General features: G+C 36.5%; 3 protein-coding genes across 6 annotated transcripts; all 3 read left to right on the plus strand.

Moving 5' to 3' along the window:
- The first annotated feature begins 1,988 nt into the window (after positions 1–1,988).
- LOC143360925 (odorant receptor 13a-like) lies at positions 1,989–8,448 on the plus strand. 4 transcript variants are annotated; one of them, XR_013083373.1, is made up of 8 exons: positions 1,989–2,127; positions 2,208–2,471; positions 2,538–2,988; positions 3,291–3,390; positions 3,450–3,572; positions 5,193–5,348; positions 5,701–5,814; positions 8,339–8,448. XR_013083373.1 is itself a non-coding variant. In XM_076800127.1 (7 exons), the coding sequence occupies exons 1-7, from the start codon at positions 2,112–2,114 to the stop codon at positions 5,755–5,757; spliced, it is 1,167 nt and encodes a 388-aa protein (XP_076656242.1). In that variant the 5' UTR covers positions 1,989–2,111; the 3' UTR covers positions 5,758–5,851. The 4 variants fall into 4 exon arrangements, 3 of the variants coding, with proteins under 3 accessions (XP_076656242.1, XP_076656244.1, XP_076656243.1); XM_076800127.1 differs by lacking the exon at positions 8,339–8,448 and having other exon boundaries at positions 5,701–5,851; XM_076800129.1 differs by lacking the exons at positions 5,701–5,814; positions 8,339–8,448 and having other exon boundaries at positions 3,450–3,626; positions 5,193–5,273.
- Positions 7,907–10,680, plus strand: LOC143360929 (uncharacterized). The gene is made up of 4 exons (XM_076800134.1): positions 7,907–8,475; positions 9,732–9,843; positions 10,070–10,223; positions 10,351–10,680. The coding sequence occupies exons 1-4, from the start codon at positions 8,299–8,301 to the stop codon at positions 10,487–10,489; spliced, it is 582 nt and encodes a 193-aa protein (XP_076656249.1). The 5' UTR covers positions 7,907–8,298; the 3' UTR covers positions 10,490–10,680.
- Positions 10,681–11,104: 424 nt separating this feature from the next.
- Prosalpha7 (proteasome alpha7 subunit) lies at positions 11,105–12,764 on the plus strand. Its single transcript, XM_076799926.1, has 4 exons — positions 11,105–11,276; positions 11,357–11,439; positions 11,884–12,275; positions 12,348–12,764. The coding sequence occupies exons 1-4, from the start codon at positions 11,256–11,258 to the stop codon at positions 12,614–12,616; spliced, it is 765 nt and encodes a 254-aa protein (XP_076656041.1). The 5' UTR covers positions 11,105–11,255; the 3' UTR covers positions 12,617–12,764.
- The last annotated feature ends 3,011 nt before the right edge of the window (positions 12,765–15,775 follow it).

The following is a 15,775-nucleotide window of genomic DNA, read 5'->3' on the forward strand; positions in this document are numbered from 1 at the left end:
ATCGATGGAATCTAGAAATCGTTTTTAGCCTCGAGTAAGCAGTGAAATAGATTATTATGTGTCACGAGCATTTATCTTGGCTCGAGTTTCCAGGATGATCGTGCGAGTAGTTGTGTCCATTAATCGACGTCGATTTAAATGTGAAAAGGAAAATGGAGTTCGCGATGGGATGGAATCAATTCAACTTGATTCTGCTCGGCGTCTGGCCAGAACCAAGGGATATTTCGGCACTTTCCCGTCGAATATCGGCCTCTGTGTTCTGGTTCACGAGCATCGTCACGTTCACGTTCATCTGTGCACCGCAAACTGCGAATCTGATTTTGAAATCGACCAGCTTGGACGAGGTGATCGAGAATCTGTCGATCAACGTGCCGATCGGTTTCGCTTTGGTCAAGCAGATCGTTCTACGCTACCACAGGAAGGGTAACACCACTGGACTGTCAATCATTTTTATTTCAACTGGCCATGAAAATTACGTTGAATAATATCGTTTGTTCGAAGAATGTTTCGTTCCATGATTTTCTTGTAGTCTGTGGTCCAAGGAGAGGAAGACGTGCCCATCGTAGGGATGGTGTTTTTTATCATATACGTGATATACACAATGTTGCATTTGTTTATTTACTGATATGTGGGAGAAGCGCTTGTCGGCGAAGTAAGTTGCCGAATTTTTCTAACAAATGATTCTTCTATTATTTCAATTTCGAACTGTTACACTTGAAAGAATATAATTCAATTTGTAGAGTACCGGAGTTGCTCAGTCTGCGTACGACTGCATCTGGTACAATCTACCGCCGAAACAATCGGCAACGTTGATCATGCTAATATGTCGATCGAGAATATCGTTTCGAATAACCGCTGGGAAATTTAGTCCCTTCTCTCTCGAGCATTTCAACGCTGTGAGTTAAGCAAAACATTACTAAGTATCAAGAAATAATTATTTACTCACCGGTAATCGCTTGTTCAACTAATAAACAAAATTTCATTTAGGTAGTGAGAACTTCCGCCGGATATCTGTCTGTGTTACTGGCAATGAAAGAGTAATTGGTCGGTGAAACATAGTAATAAAATCATAACAAACAACCGAGAAATAATAGTAGAACTATTTATCTACATGTTTTATATCCAGTTGACAAATAAAATTGTATTCGGTATGGTACTCGATGGAAATATTCACACTTCACAAAGAAATGATTAATTGAATAAAGTAGGTACAGTTGGAGTACGGAGTATTCGTATACCCTTCATAAACAAATGACTTTTTTAAAGTTGAACAAAACGGCTTGAATTTTTTGGAGATGTTAGAAGGACTAACTTACTCAGTAATGCATAAATATCTTTTACCGATTTCCAGGAAACTTCGTGCATGTATGTAACTTATTTATATCTACAAAAGGCACCTTTTAAATTTTCAGTACAGACATAGATAAAAAACTTAAAAATCGTGACTATTACTTTTTTACAATTACGACCAATAGCAATTTAATAAGAAAATTATTTATGCATTACTTAGTAAATTAATCCTTCTAACATCTCCAAAAAATTCAAGTCGTTCGATCCAATTTTAAAACGTTATTGGTTTATAAAGGGTGAACGAATACTTTGTACACCGACTATAGTTACTGAAGTGGACGCGAAAGTAGCGGATCGAGTACGTCTAATTACTCTACACATCTGTACAAATAATTCATTTATATGTTGATTATCTTTGTCGAGACTTTTTAAGAATTTTTTTCGAAAATAAATAACGGTCCTTGAAAAATGTAAAATCCGCATTATACACAGGATGAATTACACAATTCCTAAATCACTATAATAATTACGTGATACTGTAGAACCAGTTGAAATTATGTATTCGCAATTCTTTTTCGAGCCACTTGTTTGGAATGTCACGGTTGCTCTACTCTTACATATTTATAACCTGTTCTACCTACGCGAATTCGTCCGATGGAACTGCGGTGCTTCGATCTCCCCGACTCATACTGATCTATAAGCGAACTCCGCGTCGCGTAGAATTCTCTTGTAAGAGCATGCGCGAAAAAAGAGAGACGGTGGCAGGTTTTCGATAAGAGAATAACTTATCATTTGTTAGGAAACTGTCTCGCATTGTTGCGATGTCGGTAGAAAAGGGTTTGTAATTTAAATAACAAGTAAAGGGAGTATGCAAAGGGTTTTCCCGATTCTTTCTCCATTTTCTAACGTCGGTGTAGACTTGAGGTACGTGTACGGATGGAACTACTACACGATGAGATTCATTGGGATCTGGCCGGAAGAGAGAAAATGGTATCAACCGTCGAGCTACCAGATCCTGATCCCGGTCCTGCTGATATTCTTCTTCGTCACCGCCCCCCAGACCGCCAACATCCCGAACGTTTACGGGGACATGTACATGCTGGTGGAGAACCTGTCGATGGGGAACATCACGATCACGATCTCGATGCTGAAGACGATCGCTTTTTGGTTCAACGGAAAACGTAAGTAGAGACGGCGGCGCCGGATGCTCGGCAGTCGATCCACCGATTGATCTTCTCGTTTGCAAGCATTGAAGTCTCTGCTGAAGTGCATGGCCAGTGACTGGAGCATCAAGGCGAAGCCCAGCGATCGCGAGGCGATGATGAACGTCGCGAGGATCACCAGGAAAACGATCGTGACGAGCACCGTGATGGTGAACATCGTGGTTTTCGCGTATGTCATCAGATACTCCCTAACGGCGAAGTACACGGATCGCAAGCTGTTCTTCCACGCTTCATTTCCGTACAACATCGACACCAGCCCGAACCTCCAGCTGACGGTTTGCGGACAATTGATAGCTGCCATGTACGCTGCCAGCAGTTACACGGCGGTGGACACTTTCATTGCCATGCTGGTTCTACATATCTGCGGACAGCTGACCATTCTGAGGCAGGACATAATGAACCTTCGGGAAAACGGGAACGAGAAGCTGATGGTCGTCTTGAAGAAGATCGTTCAGAGGCATGAGTATATCAACACGTCAGTGTCTGGAGGTCTTCCTCTTCCTTTTCATTTTCGTTTTGCTCGTTCTTTGACCCAGGCACAACTTTCGGGACATCAGAGTCATTTTTCGATACATTAATTTTGCTTAACAACGAAATCAGGACGGCCCGATTGAATGTGATCCCCTAAAATTTACACATTTCGATCGGTTTATTTGTCCATCTTCAACAGTCTTTCCAAATGAGATAAATTGGGGAGTGTTAGAGGTGATGTTTGATATAGATTTTTGCGACTATGTCGAGTTCGATTGAAAAGGGAAATGGATTTTGTGGGTGAAGGTTCGCGGCAACGATAGAGAACTGTTTCAACATGATGCTCCTGCTTCAGATGCTTGGTTGTACGCTGCAACTTTGTTTTCAGTGTTTCCAAGCGATCATGGTACGAACAATGCTGTCCATTTATGACACTACAGAAAATAACCGATATTTTACTTACAGACATTCGGCGGCGAAGAAAAGAGTCTAATGTACATTCAAATCTTCTTTCTATCGCTCTACGTAGTGTATGTTATGGCGCAGTTGTATTTATATTGTTACGTGGGAGACAGACTCACAGTCGAGGTACATTTGAACGAATAAACAATAGTGACATCCATGTTTGCGAATTTCTGAACCGTAGAAAAAGTTTTAGAACATTTTGAAGCTTTACAGAGAATCGAACGAATAAAATCCATTTGATTGCTTGTACACGGTATTCGACCACAGGTGGGAGAAAATTAATGGTACATTCTCCAGATTCAAGTATATTCTGGTATATTCTAGTATATTGTAATATATTTTTGTATATTCTGGTGTATTCCAGTACACTCTGGTATATTCTTGTATATTCTAGTAAATTCTGGTATACTCTAGTATAGTCTTGTATATTCTAGTATATTGTATTATATTCTAGTAAATTCTGGTATACTCTAGTATAGTCTGGCCTATTCTAGTATATTGTAGTATACTCTTGTATATTCTGGTATATTCTAGTATACACTGGTATATTCTGGTATACTCTAGTATAGTCTGGTATATTCTAGTATATTGTAGTATACTCTTGTATATTCTGGTATATTCTAGTATACTCTGGTATATTCTTGTATATTCTTGCATATTCTAGTATATTCTAGTAAATTCTGGTATACTCTAGTATAGTCTGGCCTATTCTAGTATATTGTAGTATACTCTTGTATATTCTGGTATATTCTAGTATACACTGATATATTCTTGTATATTCTTGGATATTCTAGTGTATTCTAGTATATTCTGGTATACTCTAGTATAGTCTGGTATATTCTGGTATATTCTAGTATAGTCTCGTATATTCTAGTATATTGTAGTATACTCTTGTGTATTTTGGTATATTCTAGTATACTCTGGTATGTTCTTGTATGTATATTCTGGTATATTCTAGTATACTCTGGTATGTTCTTGTATATTCTGGCATATTCTAGTATATTGTAATATATTCTGGTATATTCTCGTACCAAAAATGAAGAATCAAAAAATTTCGATTTCGGCTTCATTTTTCAGTTATTAACAATTTAGAATCCGCCTAAAATGCGGCAACCCTACCAGCAGAGGTGTACGTTGCGTGTGCGTCACAGAGGCGCGCGACAGTTGTGTAAACAAATATGTGCATTCTTGTGAATGCTTGCACTTACGAGGATTTCATTCAATATTTATGGACACAATATGCAAACCATTTTATAGTAATCACGAATAAATTACTTATGTGAACCTGATTGTAAAGTGAAGAGGCATTGATCCCTTCTACTCGATAATTCCATCGGGCGGATATTAGAAATGCCCTTGTGAATTTCATTTTCATTTGTGAATTCTTAAAACAGTTTCACCTCGCTAGGGCCCGAAATGAGAACCAAGGTAAGCATGTATTTGTCACTTGTCACGTGACTGTGGCGCGCCTCTAAGAAGTACACAACCGACGCCTCTGTTCATCGGGTTGCCGCATTTTAGGCGGATTTTTAATTGTTAATAACTAAAAGACGAAGTCGAAATCGCAAATTTTGTATTCTCCATTTTCGTCTTATATTGTCGTAGAGATCCACCCCCTAAATTTTCTCCTACCTGTAGTCGAACATCCTGTATGAGTAAACGAAGAGCGTTCATGTGAAGTTTTCTTTTACAATCATTGTAGAATTTAAGTTTACGAAGGCATTTATTGTTACGTTTTTATAGAGCAGAGAGATAGCCAATGCAGCGTATAACTGTGCCTGGTACAATCTGTCACCTAGTAACGCCAAGTTATTGATAATAATCATGTGTCGTGATATATTGCCATTGCGAATCACCGCGGGCAGGTTCTGTTCTTTCACTTTGCAGCTTTATTCCGAAGTAAGTGGAAGAATCCTTTTCCAACACCTTTTCATTGTAACTTAACACTAAAACCTAAACATATAAAAATGAAACGTCTTATAGAAGGGAGAGGATTGAATTTACTTAAATTTTGTACGATTTTCATTATAATAAGTGCTTAAATAAAGAAATGAATTCAATAATTTCCTATGAAAACGTTTTTATAATTTCAATAATTGTGAAATAGAAAACCGGTCATTTTGACCGTGCTAGGTTTAGTGATAAAACAAGCATACTTTCAAAGAAAAGAAGAACTTTTATACGTTCATATTTTTTCATAACTCAAAAATTTTAAACGTCTCGTGTCTGGATAGATTCTCCTGTGTTTCAGATTTTAAAAAGATCGATGGGCTACATTTCTGTTCTGTACACGATGCAAAAAGAATAGAAGAAATCATGTTAATTCGGGTGTGCTATGTCATCTACAGTCCAACGGAAATTACAGGTAGAATTGTATTTAACAATAAATTAAAAAGAATTATCTGTCATTCAGTCTATTATGTTATTTCCGCTAAAAGAGCTCGAGTAAATTGTGATCGTTCGCAAAATGAAAAAAAAAGAGAAAACGGAAGTTAAATAGTTGATGCGTTGAACAAGGATCCGAGGTAACAAGATCGAAAGTTCGCGGAAGTAATAAAAGTATGAAATATTAACAAGCCGTCGATGCACGCGTGATCTAACTATGCATCAAACCCTCCAAGATAGTATAGTTTTTCTGCCCACAATTCTGCTCTTGAATATCGAAAACCCTCGGGTGCATACTCGAGCAGGTTTTAGCTTATTTGCAGGCGATTGCTTATGGAGGAGCCGAGGACACGCGAGCTCCTCTTGTCGATGAATATTTCATCGGATCATCCCCTTCGAACAGCCTTCAATTGCAACTATTTTCGAAAATACAATACATAGTTGCGACAGCATTACCTCGGAACTAGTGTTTCTTGCGGTTCCCGTATTTCACTGTCGGCACACGATCAATTATGCGATCTTGCGCAGACAATTCTCGCGAACGCGCGTATTCTATGAATAATGCTATGTACTCATGTTCTCCCGTATCTGATAATCGTGATATTATTATTAACACGGTCGCGCGACCGAATAGGACATCCATCATAAATAGACTGCGGATCTTCAGGCACTTATCAAATTGAGAAATGTTTAAAATACTAGAAAATATGGAGTATTAACATGACAGACGTTACCTTTAGTCTTGTGGTAAAGAATATTTTTGGGGGTGCAATACACTCCACAAAAAAATTAAGGGATCACCTCTGGGTCATTCCATGCCATATCGATCACTTTTTGACGTCACCATCGGACCACCATTTTGTTCTAAATGAAATATGTTGTAGTCCATGTGAAATTAGGGCAGGTTTAAGTCATCATTAGACTGCGGATTTTATGCATTTATGACAAAAATGAGTCGGTGTAATTCAAAACAGTGAAAAGATTAAAGGAGTTTAACAATGTCGACATACCATTTTTAACATATAAAAATTATTAATGTGTAAAATAAATTTTTACTTGGCTCCTGTAGATTGCAATTGATGTATAAAAATTTTATTTTGCATAAAGATCCGCAGTCTAGTCATCGTTTTGCTGATTTAGAATTAGTTTAAGAACCACAGACCTCCGAAGTTTGCAATTTTTGCCCTTTTTGGCGAAAATGAGCTTCACTTAGGAATTTTTATCTCAGAAACTACACTCCTCAAAAAAGTTAAAGGATTACCTCTACGAACCCGAGAAATTCGAACAATTTCAAATGATCTAACTCCGGCAAAAATTGTTGTATCGATATCGTTAAATAATCATTTCAAAGCTTGAAATTTCTTTCAAATTTTTAGCTACGTTGCTTTTTAACACAATTGTGGCGTTGTAAAGAAGACTCTGAAATTCAAAAAACAAAAACAAAATTTTTTGTAACTTCCAAAGTCTTCTTCATAACGCCATAACTGCGTTAACGGTCCGGAAGTATTTCAAGTTTACTTCCCACCAGGTCCAAGCTATTATTCATACAATGAGAAACTGTGGACTCAACACTTTTATATCAAGTATAGAAAGGAGAATATTTATATTTTAGTGAAAATTTATTAATATATATTCAGAGTAATAGGATAACAAGATGATTTAAATTTGATTTTTCAAAACAAATGCCGCCATATACGTGGCATTGGACCCAGTAAGTAAAAGTGCCATGGCGGCATTGGTCCATTAACGGTTAAAAAGCAACGTAGCTAAAAATTTGAAAAAAGACTCCAAGCTTTCAAATGATTATTTAACGAGATAGATACAACAATTTTTGCCGGAGTTATGATCATTTGAAATTAACCCAATTTCTTGGGTTCGTAAAGGTAGTCCCTTATTTTTTTTAGGCGTGTAATTGTATCTCTATTCTTGATTCCATAAAATAATTTGCGAACAGTGTTGATTCTAAAAGTCTTCTTCACGGCTTAATCCGCATGCCGAGGATAGGAATTAACGCGATTATTTAAGCAATAATTGAGGAACGCTTAACTGGTGCAAGTAAACGAAACAGAAGGTTGACATTGTCTCGAAGTAAAAGTTCACGGACATGGGACTTTCACCGCTTATTTCCGTCACCGGCGAAGAAAGAAAGAAAGTGGCCGGGATCTCTCTAATAAACGTTATTAATGATTGTGCGTGGATATCACCGTCACAATAGGAGAAAACCAACGCACTGTCCAACCCTCGGTTTGATGCACACGAATGACAAACGAGCAGGCTTCACGGTTTGTTGAGAGAACAAACCGCCTTATAAAAATGACCGAACATGCGAGCCACGGCATCATTTTCTTCCCTTTCGACAAAGGATCTATAGCGATCGATAGTCCCTTGTCTGTTCGTTCTATAAAAGTTTGCGAAATCGGCACGCGCGAAAGATTCAGAAAATCGAACCCGGTGGACGGAAAAAATGACGTTGAACGCGAAGTTTTTGATTGTTATGGCGTTAGTGATTTATGGTGTTCTTGGACGAAACACAGACAGCAAGTACGACTTTTTTAAGAAGACCTACAACAAGAAACACACTGGTTCCATGCTGATGGAGATCGCGAAAGAGCTCGTGCAAAGATCTTCGAGCACCAGTCAAGTGAGTATTGCACTCCTCAAAGTGCAATTGTGCCCATAATTATGAAAGTGGTCTAAGTCAAAATTAAAAAAAAATGAGTTTATCAGTTATTTCACACCACATTGTTTTAAACTAAATTTATTCAATGTAATTTTTACGATATAGTCAAAAATGAACCATTAGATAGTGGTTGTAATTTCAACATTATATGGAATTGATTTAGTGTTAATTATGAAAGTGGTCTAAGTCAAAAATCAAACACGTAATAGCTTACAGTGATGCTTGTTCAGGCCAAAATCGTAACGTTAAAGTAGCATTGACATGGATGAAAATTGCTCAGTCATCAAATAATAATATTGAAACGGTAGACCACAAATTTTTGGTATCGGGTCATTCCTTTCTACCGAATGACCGTGATTTTGGGTTGATAGAAATGAAAATAAAAAAAGCAAATTACTTATACAACCCTGAGCATTATTATGAATTGATAGAAAAGTGTAGAAGAAGAAATACATTTTCGATAAAACGAATGTCGCAGCCGGATTTTATTTCAACGAAATCACTAGAAGAGTCAATAACAAGAAGAGTAAAAAATACCGCGGGCGAATCTGTTTCTTGGCTGCAAATTCAGTGGATGAGATTCTTGAAAAATGAACCTTATAAAATGATGTATAAAACTTCTTTAGATGATTCTAAATTCCACGTTTTGAATCTTTCACCTAAAAGAGGAAGACCAAAAATATACGGAAATATTAAATTACTTCCATTATACACCACCACTAGACCAGTAACGGAAGAAAAACATAAAGATATTATGTGTTTACTACCATACATCCCTCCAGTTTTTGAGGAACATTTTAAGAATCTTAAAAACTCGAAATGATAAAAATGGATTATTTTTTAAAAATAATTAATAAATGTTCATGAATTATTTCATTAAAGTTATTGTTTCAAATAAAACTCATAGTTCTTTATTGCTTTAAGTCATTTATAGGACATTCAGTCAATTTTGAAAATGGTCTGTCAGTCCAAACTTTAAAAACAACATTTTCGTGTGAAATTCACACAAAATTGCATATTCATAATAAATTTCTATTAATCAAGACTAATAAAATTATAAATTAAAATGTCGCATAATGTAAAAATATTTTTTAATTTATTCAAATGCAATTCATTAAATATCTCGAAACAAGAAATATATGACTTAGACCACTTTCATAATTATGGGCACAATTCTAAACGAAACATTCTAATTCTTCAAATTTCCTGCTCGTTAGGTGCTGAATCTAAATCTATCAAATTTGCTGCTTCTTTTGGTGCTGAAAGCAGTGGTGTTCGGTGCTGGATACTTGGGACACAATAGCCACAAAGGACGCGAGCTTGAAGAAGGTTCTTATAACTGGAAATAATAAATAAACCACGAATATTCGTGTAACTTGCATAAAATAATTTGTGAAGCTGTGAATTTAAAAAAATATATTTTGTTTTACAAAGAGAGAGAGGGAGAGTCCTATCGAATGAAAAATGACCTATAGAAGCTTTCATTCCTGTTTTATCGTGTGCTACATGCTTGTGTCATAGCAAACGGGCTCTAATATTGATTAATTTTTTTCAGAAAATGTTGTGTCCGAAGGAGAGATAGCTTTGGCTTTAGGTTATTTAATGGGTGACACCTGCTTGTATAGAGCAGCCTGCGAAGATCCACAAGTCGCAAAAGAATATCTCGGAGCAGCTGAAATGATTATTGAAACTGTGAAACTGTTGCCGCAGTGAGTGATTTTTAAATTAAGGAAAATGTCCACCCCTCATTCCCTTTTGCTCGAATTTATTTTCTAAACTGAACGCCAGTTGCCAGTGAACTATATGTGTAGGTTTTTAGTGCAAATTATTTTTCAGAATTCCTCCTATAGAAGGGAAGTATGAGAAAACAATGGCGGAATTCCGGAAGGCCATTGAGCACGGTGTCACAGACGGATGTCCGCCCGAATATACTTGTAAAAAAGAAAACATCCGAAACTTTTTGACAGAAGAATGAAAAACAAATTCATAGTCGATAAATAGATCATCTTTGCGCAGAATAACAATTTTCTGAATTAATTGTAAAAACCGAAATCGAAGAAAAATGTATTCCTTCTGTTAGTATCTTTGCAGTTTGATATTTCACATTTTTATTATAAATGCATCAAAATCCGCAGTCTAGTGATAAATATTTAAGAATAAGACGAAGATCCATCGAAAGATAAATGTTTAGACGAATAAATCGTTATCCAAAAATATATATTTCGCCATTTGTTATTTTGGTGGAACCGAAAACCATTTCTATTTAAATCTCACTCACGCGCCCTTTGTAATTTCAAAAAGCCTCGCGCATTCTAAACACTATAGTATATTTGAATTTGAATATTTCGAACAACCCGCCCTTGTTTCTGGCGCGTACTATTTAAATATTCAAATATTCAAAGAAAATTAACATATGTATATTTATTTCTTATGCATAACATTCTATTTTCATATATTATAATTAATCATATGGGACAGGAAAGGAATTTTAAGGGGATTGTGTATTTTTCCAATTGTTATTAGCAATAATTTGAGTTGGCCTGTAAAGCGCTAGAAGGTTCTGACAATCATCGTGAGATGTCAGTTTTGAAACAATCACCTAACCTAACCGTGGACGAGCAAGCGAGCAAGCGGCGCTGACGGTCGAGTTTTGATTTTCGCTTATTCACGCCGTTTACGCGTATAAACAATTTTTCCTATTCTAAAATACTACAGTATTCGTAGTTGCAATCGAAAGAAGAATGAGTTCAGTAGGAACAGGGGTAAATATGTATTATATCGATTCCGAAATATTCGCTGGAAAACTGCGACGAGCGAAAGCTAACCTCCATTGTGATTTCAGTATGACTTGTCCGCCTCTCAATTTTCGCCGGACGGACGCGTATTTCAAGTAGAATATGCACAGAAAGCTGTCGAGAACGGAGGGTAAGCGGAATTAATTCTATTTCACAGTTTTCATTAATATTATATCTCAATGTTGTTACCTAACCTGTCCACAACTGTCCTGTCATTTCGTATCTACTCGGAGTATTTGACTAAATTACTAGTCAAAATTTACTTTGACTTATCTTCATTTCGTATTACAACTTTTATTTATTAGTCCAAAACGAGTGTTCACAATTATTAGTTTAGACCTATCGTTTCCATATAAGATATTACCAAATAACGCTTTGAATACAGGGGAATGTAAGGTACATATCTCAAAATTTTGTTTCTGTACTGTACCCGAAATGTAAGTGTCAAATGACCTAGTATCCATTGTGCAAACGCTGGCAATTGGATACTTTACATTTTACTATATAAACTGCTTTTCCCATAGTACATTCGCATAAGCAAGGTCGCCCTGCAAACAAGATTATTTTTTTACAGGACGGTGATAGGTTTACGTGGGAAGGATGGAGTGGTATTCGCGGTCGAGAAAATTATTACTTCGAAGCTGTTCGAGCCTGGAGCAAACAGAAGAATATTCAATATCGATCAGCACGTGGGCATGGCAGCTTCTGGACTGATATCGGATGCTGGACAGATCGCGGAGACTGCCAGATCTGAAGCTGCGTACTATAGATCCGTGTATGGAGTCGGTATTCCCCTGAAACGTTTGAACGAAAATGTGTCCATGTACATACATGCGTACACTCTATACTCGGCAGTAAGGCCTTACGGTTGCTCCGTTATACTTGGTGCCTATGAAAACGACGAACCAGTAATGTACATGATCGATCCATCTGGTGTATCTTATGGATACTATGGTTGTGCCATTGGTAAGCATAATCCAGACGCGTTCATTGTTTTACTCCAACATTTATTGTATAACTTTTCCTTCTATTCCGTAGGAAAAGCAAAACAGTCGGCGAAGACCGAGATCGAGAAGCTGAAGCTCTCCGAAATGAGCTGCCCGGAATTAGTGAAGGAGGCTGCGCGAATTATCTACCTAGTTCACGACGAATTGAAAGATAAGCAATTCGAGCTCGAAATGAGCTGGGTGGGTAAACACACAAACGGTAGGCACGAGCGTGTGCCGCAAGATATAAAAGCGGAAACGGAAGCTAAAGCAAAGCAGGCGATGGCGGAAGATTCAGACAGCGAAACCGAAGACATGTAAATCGAAAATAGTCACTGATACATACGCATTTTGTACTTGTAAGTTATCTAATTTAAGTACGTGAAAACACAGCATTGTGGGAATCTTTTTCTGTCTGCGGAACGAACCGAATAAAGCCTGAAACCTGTTGTTTAAGAAAACACAATAATACCTTGTGTTTCCCTTCTTTTCTACCGTGTCGATTTTTCTGTTGGAAACGCCATTATGTAAACATTCCCGGCAGATTGATTTTCGTAACAATCGTACAGTGACATAACATGTTTTTGATCCGCGAGGAAAAATCTGGACTAGCGCCTCGTTTATTTCACGTTCTCTTTTATCGAGGCCCGTTTATTAAACGCGCACCGACACCGAATATCGTGACTCGTAATAATCCATGAATAATGGGAAATATCCTCCTTTGTGTCCTTAAAAGGATTTTCTTTGGCTAGTGGAATTTTCGTTCTGGAAAATGCCGGAACACGTGGAAATTGATCGATCACACAAAGGAAAAAACTGTCACGTTTAATCCGTTCATTTTTTGCATCCTTTTTCATCGGATAAAAAGATCAAAACTTATTTCCAAGCCGCCCCCTGTTCTGTAACATCGAGCGAGTCACGCGGTAAAGGCTTTCAATTGAATTTCATAAAAGCGAATTGCTTATTTAAGACAACGATCATTTGCATATTGGACGACGTTGTTCGCGAAATTTTCTTTGAATGTAAAAAAAGTACAACGGTATGATCGAAGTCGAACTAAAACTTCCGGATACCGTGATCATAAATCATATCTTGTTGAGAAGTTTGAAGCTGGCAACGAGAGTTTTACAATTCCTCCACAACAAAATGTAAAACAAATATTTTTCTCCGGGAAGAGGGAACACGTAATTATCCTTCATATCGATTTTTATGGAAGCGTACTTCGGAGGAATTTATTAGCCAACTTCGTCGATTGATACAACAAGCTGGGATAGAACTTCGCTCTTCCTGTTCGCTCCGTCAATCATCCGAAATCATCGACAAGAAAAATCATTTAACTTATTCTATAATATTAAAGCGAAAGCAAATAACGAAAACGAGATATTGCAGGGTTCAACGTCGCTCAACTCGAGAGTGAAAATTGTATCATTGTAGGTCGCGGAACGACAATATTATTTCAAGAAACTACAGTAGAATATCTCGTTAACAATCCGGTTTTAGTTGGATTAAAGTCAATATTTTGTTACTTAGAATTTGATACTTATCCAAGCTGTGGCACGAGAATAGTAAAACTAATGGAACGGAATACAAGTGTTTACTCGATATATGTCCACAGCACGGATCTACCCAAGGACATATATCGGCTAGAAGATACTATTCTTTTTTAGTATCTTAACATCTTTTTAGTAATATCTTTAGTATACATATATCGGACATATATCGAATAAAGACTGCAATTGAGCCGTTTATTTTGAAAGTGGCCTAAGTCCATTTATACTTAAATTGAGATATTTAAGGGTTTGTGTTTCAATGCAATTAAAAATATACGTACAGGATACTAATGAGTCACACTGGTTAAGTGTATCTAAAGGAGTTAAATGTATAGTTTCTATTAAAATAATGGCAATTATTAAGTGAATAATATGCGTTTTCTTACCAAGAATGGAGTTAGGCCACTTTCAAAATTAACAACCAGATTCGTTATAAAATTTGAAGGAGCTCAAGTCCATTCAACATAATTTAAGATGATTCAAATCGAAAAAAACAATACTTAATTTATTTTTTATATCTTTACAACACTTCAAAAACATAATTTATGCGATTCAAAACATTTTTTAACTACATAAAATGGTAGTATAAGTAGTACACTAGTAGTATAGTATATATTAATAGTATATTATTTAACCATACGCCCACGTAAATCATTTCCTACATTTGCAGAGTTTAATACACGTTTTAATCGTCCTTCACTTACTTTAAAGGTATCCAAAAAGAAATTTTTACAGACGGGAACTTTTCCGTTTTTAGAATTTAACAGATACCTAAAACTCCAATTTCTTGGCGAACCTTTTCCGTTTTTTTGATGTCTTCATTTCACAGTTTTGCGCTCAATAGCTTCGTAAAGCAATACATTTTGTTTATTAAAATCTCCCAAATACCAAAACTTCTAAAAAATATTCTTTCTTTCTTCTTCTTCGTAATGTTTTATGCAAGTTTTTCGACAACGACAATCTTTGTTTTGGAAAACTTTTAAAGGTACAATATTTCCGGTTTGCGTACAATATCTTTTTCCTGAATTCCGTTTAATCTTTCGCACTTTTTGGGTGTATGTTTCATCAATCTTTTCTCCATTATTATCTGTATCTTCATCCCCTGACGACGAATATTGTTCTATAATTCCCTTTCTTTTTCGATTTTCCTTGAAATCATTAGTTACTAATTCTTCTTCACTATCTGAACTAAATGGTCTTGTCGTTTTGTTCTTCCCCGTGGGTGAAATAATTTCTAAAATTTAATATTAAATTTCAAGTTTTATATTTAACTGTAACTATGTACATTGCGCAAATCTTTTTTAACTGCATTAATTAAACGTACTGATTCTTCAACCAAAGCAATTGCCCAAAAACTGAGGTTAACTTGTTAAATACTAATTAATTAAAATTACCTTCATCACTGCCTCCGGACAACATCAATAATAAATATCTCAATTTAAGTATAAATGGACTTAGGCCACTTTCAAAATAAACGGCTCAATTATTCAACTAACTCTGAAAACTTATGTGTCCAAAATTATCGTATTTACTCGGAATATAAGTAACCTGAAATGCTTTATTGATAGATAACTTAAAGTTGTACATGTCACCACGGCCAACCGGAAATAACTGACAAATGGACTTAGGCCACTTTCAAAATGAACGGCTCAATTCTTCTCCAAAATTCTTTTCGTTACAAAATAAGGCGTGGGACAACGAAGAGCATTTCGAGCTGTTCATCGGAGAACAACACTCATCGGGAATGAAGTTAATTGATTATTGGAGGGTTGAGTTAGGCTCTCTCGCGGGAGTATCCCCTCATTTACGCCTTCTCATCGAATCTTCCTCGGGCAATTGAGATACGGATATCCGGTCGGCGATAGAACAGAGAGAGAGAGAGAGAGAGAGAGAATGCGATTTCGCGCATGCTGGTTTTTCGCGTCGAGGG

Source organism: Halictus rubicundus, chromosome 14 (assembly GCF_050948215.1).
Source record: "Halictus rubicundus isolate RS-2024b chromosome 14, iyHalRubi1_principal, whole genome shotgun sequence".
In the NCBI taxonomy this organism is placed as follows: domain Eukaryota; kingdom Metazoa; phylum Arthropoda; class Insecta; order Hymenoptera; family Halictidae; genus Halictus; species Halictus rubicundus.